The sequence below is a fragment of the Eublepharis macularius genome, chromosome 5, assembly GCF_028583425.1.
Source record: "Eublepharis macularius isolate TG4126 chromosome 5, MPM_Emac_v1.0, whole genome shotgun sequence".
Classification (NCBI taxonomy): Eukaryota; Metazoa; Chordata; class Lepidosauria; order Squamata; family Eublepharidae; genus Eublepharis; species Eublepharis macularius.
Window position 1 is genome coordinate 28,874,825 of NC_072794.1, and position 8,238 is coordinate 28,883,062.

Sequence of the window (8,238 nt, forward strand, 5' to 3'; positions counted from 1 at the left end):
CCCTTTCCGTTTGAACTGTGGCAGGAGGAATCCGGGTCCTAAGACCAACCGGTCCGCATAGACAAATTTCATTTTCTACGGCAACCAGTATAATGCTCTGTTTTCTATTGCCACACAGCAATTTACGCATCTGACCCTGATACCCAGTGTATGCAGCATTCTATAGGATTGCCTCCTCCTAGATCAAATCAAGCCTGAATCCTCCCTAGAAGCTAAAATGACAAAACTGAGGATATCGTACTTTGGTCATATCATGAGAAGACAAGATTCACTGGAAAAGTCAATAATGCTAGGAAAAGTGGAAGGCAGCAGGAAAAGAGGAAGACCTAAAACGAGATGGCTTGACTCAGTAAAAGAAGCCACATCCTCCAGTTTGCAGGATCTGAGCAAGTCTGTTAATGAGAGGAAGTTCGGGAGGTCTTTCATTCATAGGGTCGCCATGGCTCAGAGGCAATTTGATGGCACAGAACACACACATACCTCCTGGGTATAACTTAAACTTCTTTTATTGCACCTCTTTCCTATTGCCAGGCATGTTGCAAAAAGGGCATCCAGAATGCATTTTTTTAGGGTTAATGGGGAGGGGGATCGCGGCAACCACACTGTCCTCAACAGAGTTCTTCCAGTCTAAGTCCACTGAAGTTCATAGGTGTGGGTAGGAATAACAGGTCACAGGGGCTTGCAACATCACATGAAGGAAGCCGCCCCTAAGAAAAGGGATAGACATCTCTGGTCGAACACACACACATACCGAACCACGCTACACTGCAGCGCTCAGGACCGAATCGGGTAGGGTTGCCATCCTCCAGGTGGGACCTGGGGTTCTCCTGCAATTACAACTGATCTCCCGATCACAGCGGTCAGTTCCCCCGGAGAAAGCAGCTGCTTTGGAGGCGGGGCTCTATGACACTGTCCCCGACTGAGCACCCTCCCCTCCCCAAACTCTACCATCTCGAGACCCCCCCCCCAATCTCCAGGAATTTCCCCCAAGTCAGAGTTGGCAACCCTATAATCGGGCACACGCACGCGCACTCACACACTTATCCGCTCTCAAGAAAGACGTCCGAGGACCCGCTCTGGACTCTCCCGCGCCACGCGTGGAAAGTCTGCCAGGCCGTCCCCTCCCCCCAATCGGCCCGTCTCCCTTTGCCGCCGCCAGACCCCCCGTGGACGTCCCGTTTACCTGCGATGATGGCTGGGTTGCTCTGGCCCCCCTCGGGCTTCACCCACGCCTCGACGGTGAATTCCTCGCGGGGCAGCTCCGCTAAGACTCCTGGGCGCAAGAGCAGCTGCTCCCGCCCGCCGGAGAAGTAGAGGGCGGCCACGGAGCCGAGCGCAGGCCCCGGCGCCTGGGCGTAAAGGCCGGCCCTGGCGCGCTGGCGCCGCGGGAAGGCGTTGCTCTCTTCCCACGTGTCTTCCACGCTGCTACCGTCCGAGCGCCGAGAGCGCCCGGGCAGCAGGGGCGTCGGGCCCTGGCCTGCCCCCGCTCCCACGGCCGGACGCGGGTAGCTGGCGTAGGGGTGCTGCGGAGGCGCGCCCGTCGATCGCGCCCTGCGGAGCCAGCAGCGCTCCCCGTCGAGGGAGCCCGGCGCCCGGGCCTGTCTCTGTCTCTTCCAGGAGGCTTCGGGGTCGGAGCGGGCCGCGCCCAAGAGGCACACGGCCGCCACCACCAGGGCGCTGGCCAGCGGCGCCGCGCCTGGGCACGCCATCCTCCGGTGCGCGGCTGCCTCGGAGCGGCGGTCGCGGGTCCTTTCCGATCGATCGACGGCGCCTTTTACATGGATCGTTCCCTCGCCCCTTTGTCCCCCTTGACCAGGCTCCGGCTCCTCCGGCTCACGTTAGACGGCGCGCCCAGCCCTGCTGCCCGGCACGGCTGGGAGCTGCTGCCCGCCTGGGCATGGTCCTGCAGGCGAGGTTCCTCCAACAGCGCCCTTTCCCAGCAAGACCATGGGACGAAACTTGCCGTCAAGGGCAGATCTCGAGCATCATCGACGGCGCTCCTCCTTCATCGCCCGCCGCTCTGGTGGCCTCGGTCAGGATCCCTCCGACGCGATCCCGCCTCTCCCTTTCCAAAGAGGCGCTTTGGAGATCGCAGGCGGCTTAGCGCGCAGCGCCTAGCTTACTTCTGCCGCACTTCCTTGGGCTGTGTATGCGCCACTGTAGGCACCTCCGAGTTCCTTCCAGGTGATGCACAACCCGGGTGGGGTTTCCCTTCCAGTTGGATGGAGTCCTAAGGAAAAAAAGAAGCAAAGGCGGTTGGTGGGGGGGGGGGGATGTGTCTGGAGAGCCTTTCGCTCTCCCTCTCGGCTTTATTGGAAGAGGACTGGTGCTGATGAGGCCCGATCTCATAAATGCTGAGCATCACTCCACCTCCTGGCCCTCTAATCCTTCGCCCCCGCCCTCCACCCTGTCTTTCTCCTCCCTACGTGCTCCCGTGGTTGGAAGGCCGGATCCCAGCCACGCTTCCTTGGAAGGAAGGACCTTGGAGATCAGTAGGGCTTACTCCCAGGTAAGGGAGGTAGCAATCCTCGGCGCGTCTTTTTGGAGGCCATCCCGCTGAGCCCAGTGGGACTTGGTTCCGAGTATCGCAGCTTACCGCTGCCAACGATACCCTACCGAATCTGCTCGGGGGCAAGTCCCACTGAATTCATTGGGACTTCCAAGCACATATCCCCAGGGCTGCCTGCTCCCTAACTGGAAGTGGGGCGGAAATAATTGGGGACTTGTTCCGTGGGATCGAGTCTGGAATCGAACCTGGCAAAATCTGGCCATTGAGATCCATCCCATCTTAAAGAAAACTAAAGAAACCATCGCTTGCAGGTGGGACTTGGCTTGCCAAGGAAACCTCTTTGCCTTATAACATCACAGCAGCGACACTAACGTGTTCAGGAGTGGGATGGAAGTCTATCCCACAGCTCAATGGAGCGCATCCTGAAACTGCGCTTCTGGGCGCAGGTGCAACCCGGTTCGGTTGACTCGGAAATAAGATTCACCAGCGCTTACTCCCGAGTCAAGGTCCATAGGGCAGCAGCCTTAGCCTGGAAGAGACACCAGACTTCCAAATAAAGGCCGAGGCGTTACAATTGCAGGGCTGGTACCTGCTTCCGGGAAAGGATGCAATCCGGACTCACTGAAATAAATGGAAGCTCCAAGAGGAGGATGGGGGGTGGGGGACTAGACCGCCAGCCTTGCAAGGAGAGCGGGGCAGGGCGCTGCGGATCTGCCCGCTCCGATTCGGCAGGAACCTTTTTAAACACTTGGAGCAGGTCGGCGAAACTTTCCCGTCCCTCCCTGCTGGCACCCGCTGGCAGATCGCCTGCTGGGGAGGGCATGGGGGGGGGCTCTCCATCCGCGCCTCGGCTATTGTTGCTGTTGCCGCCGCTTCCGGACGTGCCTCCGTCTCGGGCGTTTGATCGCGATCAAGCGCTGGACCCTCTTGAAAGGGCGGCTCGCCGGAGGCGGGAGGCGAAGCGGAGGGCCGGCCGAGCGGAGGGCCGGCGGGAGGGAAACAATCGGAGGCGGCTCCCGCCAGCGTGCGGGAGAGCAGCGATTGACAAGGGTCGTGCCATCCTCCAGACAGGGGCGGGGACGCAGCTCCAGACGCCGCCAAAACAACCCAGGGAGGCTGGGAGGGGCCGAGCCGGGACGAGAGACGCGGGAGGATGGAGCACTCAAGCGGTGCAACGCCCGGGCTGAAATCCACGGGCTTCGACCGAGTCACTCTGCATAGGGTTACGCTGGGAGGGCTGCATGTGTGTTCGTTAAGCGGGTAGAATCGGATGCGGGCGCTTCATCTTTCCCTTGCACAATGTAAATACCCCCCCCCGCCACCCTGTCGCATGTGGAAAATAAATACCTACTTTTGAGGTGGGGGGGGGGCAGAAAGACAAGCGCTCCGCCCTCACACTGTATCCTACGTTAGAGTTGGAAGTATTTCCTTCTTTTAAGCGTGTCAAATACGCCTGCGTTTGATCGGTGTCTATTCCGTGGGAATGACTCTTCTGCTTGCCGAAGCGTTCTGTGTTACTGCCAAGCCGATGCACCAAGAAGAACCCGGAGCTGAGCTCTGCGTTGCTACGGGGCAGTGAGTGAAAGAGAATGATTATGCCAGGTGAATCTTTCCTCCTCCTTGAGATGAGTTGTACTGCTGCTGCAAAAAAAAAGGGGTGTGTGCTCAGAATAATAGCAAATGGGTTGAGGCCTATTGACAGATACAGCAGTGAATCATCCTTGCACCTTTTGGGATATACAGAAATCCTTGCCTACATAGGCAGCTACAAGCACAACTCACACTCCTGCCCAGCCGCTCCCACTACTATCCATCAGGATCTCTGCCAATAAAGGTACCAGTTGATACTATCCCCATGTGAGTCCCTTGCTGAGGATGAGCCCCCCCCCCCCCCGGAAGTTCTCCTCTCTGCTTCAGATCCAGTTTGTCAGCGCTGGCGATAATTGAACCAGGAGAGCCAGTTTTCCGGTTGCACAGAGAGCTTCGTCAGAAGGCAGAAGAAGCAGCTTTCCGTGCAGGTGGGAAACTGGCAAGCTAGGTTTTGATCTTCCAAGATGGAAGAGAGCAGCACAGTGTCTGGCACCCGGCGTGCCCTTTGCCAGTTTCGTCAAGGGGAGCTGATCTGTGTATCTAATGTCTCACACTCTTTCGAAAAACGGCAAGGTGGCCAAAAGCGTGTCAACGGCAAGGCAGCAGCCGGGGTGTTAAAGGCGCGAGAGAAACAGAAGTGGGGGGGAGCCCTTTCCCTCTTCCCCTCCCACAGGAAAGCTTTTTCGGAAGAAGCAAAAACAGTTCTCCTTTTGAAAAACATGGCCCTGAATAAGAGATTCCGGTTCTGCCCTAACATCACCTGTCCTTCTCCCCCTGAATTTCAAAGAAAGGCTGCTAAAGGCAGGCATCTGCTCTGGGGGTCGCCCATCCACAGGATTTTCAAGGCAGGGGAGGCGGCACTGGCATCTCCATGCATGCATGTGCCTGTGTGTTTGCACCGATGCCTTGGGTTCTCCCTCCTGCCATAACTCTGGCTGTGACATCACCTTCCCAACTGCCCCCCCTACGCCCCCCAAGTCCTTTCTAACCTTCCCTCTTTACCTTCAAAGAGGGGAGAGAACAGCCCCTGTCAAAAACCTGCTGCTCTCCTGGTCAGTTTCCTTATGTGAAACTGACCAAGCCAGCCAAAGGCTCCCCCCTTCCTTCTCCCCCAGCCCACACTGCACCAGCCAAAGGATTTGGATGCCCCTGCCAGGTTTTTGTTATAAAAAATCTGCAGTCCCTTCTGTTTGACATGAGTAGGAAAGGTAAGCTATATGCAAACTTTACCCAAGCGAGAGAGAATGATAATGATGAATTAAGAACAAAGGAGGGGGAAATATATCAAATGATATTTGAAGCATACGCTGCCCCCTGGCTTCCCTGCCCAAGACTTACCCCACACACATCACCGCCCTGAGAGGAGACGCACAACTGTATTTTGTAAAAAAAAAAAAAAAAAGCGTATAAAACCCACCCGCAGTGCCAAACGAAAAGACTGAGCCCGTGCCAAAAGCAACCCATTTAAGGAGGGGGGAAACCAGCGAAAGACTTCAAGGAAAGTTACTTATTTGTTTATGAAAAGGCCGGTCCTGCCCTTGGTCAAACGAGGGTCTGCATCGGCTTGTACAATCTGTTTTGAAATCTCAACCATGAACTTAAAAAAATCCACAAAAACCACCCTTTTTTCTTCACTCCAAAGGAGCACTATCTGTGGCCATCAGAGGAGAGAAAGGTTGCCAGCGAAAGGCCGGGAGGCCCGTTCTAGGGTACAAGCCTTTCAGATCACAAACTTGCAGGGAATGAAAGAAACGCAATAGGCGCTGCCTGGATATTTTCCTCTTCTTTTTTGCAGGCGGGCTTAGGATAGACGGGAGAATCGGGGGGGGGGGGTGACAGCGCCTGGAAAAATGCAAAGGATGAAAGAGAGAAAAGAGAAGACAGCCCTCTTGAGCGGAGGAGCCGTTGGTACCCCTGTCCCAGGCAGGTAAACTTGTAAGGGGGAGCATTGAAAGCATGGGTAAACAGGAAGAGGGGGAAAAGAACACGGCATCACCAGGGAGGGCAAACAAGGACAAAGAATTTCTTTCACTGGGAAAAGAGGAGAAAGGATTTGAACCTGGGGCTCAGGGGAGAGGATCTGAGCCCCAGCTCGGTGGTTCCACAGCAGGCAATCTGTGACACAGCACACACGAATACAGCAAAAGTATCTGCCGTGAGAATCTTCATTCTTTGAAAGCCCTGCGGTGTCTGGAAACCTAGATTCTCAGCCGACTTATTTGGAAGGAACTTCTACTCAAATCTAGGGGCTTGCATTTAAGTGAAGATGTTTGAGGAATGGTGTTGAGCCACGGACACTACCTGGTTGCAATGGCTGTGAGTTCGGACCCAGTTCAAACCTCAACTTAAATTCATGAGTAGTAGGGGAGACCTTGCAATATGCGAATAATAATCTGGAAAGAATGTGTGGATAGAATTGTTTGAGATTTGTGTGTGCGCACGCAGCATTTTTAAAACTCCCTGAGTGTCAAATACATGCCCAGTGTTACTCTCAGGATGCTAAATTCAAATCCTTGCTTGGAGGCAAGCCACCTGGAGTGACCCTGTGATCAGAGGAGTAGACTTCTAAATTTATTGAGGGGGAAGTAGGGGCAAACTTAGGGAAGTGTTGGGGCCAAACCTGGGAAGAGGATGGTGTTAAAGTCCAAGATCCCCCTCCAAAATTCAAAAATAAGTTACACAACCCATATATTTATTACATAAAGTACATTTGGCAGTTCCCTTGAACAAATTAGCCAAAGTGACTCATATCATCAAAGCAGTCTAATCAAAGATCTCTTGCACTCTCTGCCTGAAAATCGGCTTTTATCCGAGTATGAGGAGGTGCCTTGCCACTTGCCGCCTAATGCTCATAAGTCATGACCAAGTATAATTTCTTCACTTGCTGCTTTCTCTGACATCCAGTGGATGGTTAAAATACATCACCAACTCCCATGATCAGAGGGAAGAATTCTGGTTTAATTACACAGGAGTGTGTAAAAAGACTAACAAAAGACGAACAGAGCAGGACAAAAGGGAGCAGGCCATTTTGGAGATCCGCAAGGAAGAAGTAGTTTCACTATTCACTGCGCTGAGTTGTGTAAAACATTTGGCAGAGCAAACTGAAGGCAAGTATCCTGGTACGCTGTTCCAGAAATGGCGCCATACCTTAGTGCAGGTGGGTTTGAGAGAAAGGAAACATGGACCAGAAAAACAAGGGAAGTTTCTGGTAATATAATTATGGAAATGGTTCTGTGCTTGAGTGAAGGTGTGGACGGATGATGGGAAAGAAGGTTAAGGAACCATTTCAAAATAAAACTTTTAAGCAAATTCTTGGGGACGTTTGCAACTCCATAAAAGAAACCCCGGGAGGGAAGGCAGCATGGTGTAGCCCAGTCTTACAGTGCAATCCTAAGCAAAAGTTACTCCAGTCTAAGCCCATTGATTTCAGTGGGTTTAGACTGGAGTAACTCTGCTTAGGATCGCACTGTTTAGAAGCTAAGCTGGGTTGTCCCCAGTCAGAAATTGGATGAAAGCCCGCCCAGGAAGGCTGGGGTTGCTGTGCAGAGGAAGGCAACTGCAAACCACTTCTGCTTCTCATTTGCCTTGAAAGCCCCTTGCTGGGGCTGCCATAAGTTGGTTGCAACTTGATGGCAGGTAAAAGAAACACCATTATTTCATATTGGGCTGTCTTGGCTGAAGAACATGGAAGACTGTAGGCCAAGAGGAAAACAATAGCGGGATGTCTGCTCAGATCACATCTGGAGTGCTCTCAGAAAGCCTGAGCCAGGAGAAAGCAGGGGCCTTAGATAGCAACCAGTAGGAGTAATGCCACCCAGATAAATCGGAGCGGGGGAGGGAAGCAACCCTGCCACCTCCACAAGTTTTTGCCCGTGGTAATGCCAACTTTTTTCACGAGCAGGACTTCAACCAGCTTCTGCATTACTTGCTTTGCACAAGAATTTCTACATGGGAGGCTTTGATTGACATTTGTGCCCTTCTATGTCCATAACATGCACGTAAAACATAATCGGGCTGGAAGGTTCATTAAACGGAACGTTGCCTCTGCGCTCTCATTCAACAAACAGCAGGAAAGAGAAGAGTGGCTGCGTGAAAGTGCCTTAGAGTGCATTTTTAAAAAGCTCCCTCCACTAGGATGT

The 8,238-nt window shown here is 53.6% G+C and overlaps 1 protein-coding gene across 1 annotated transcript in view; it reads right to left on the bottom strand.

The window, feature by feature from the left end:
* Positions 1–1,709, bottom strand: part of PAPPA2 (pappalysin 2) — a 151,090-nt gene extending 149,381 nt beyond the window's left edge. Inside the window, exon 1 of the mRNA XM_054980337.1 lies at positions 1,184–1,709. Coding sequence (XP_054836312.1) covers positions 1,184–1,709 — 526 coding nt within the window. The remainder of the gene's footprint in view (positions 1–1,183) is intronic.
* Between the last annotated feature and the right edge of the window lie 6,529 nt (positions 1,710–8,238).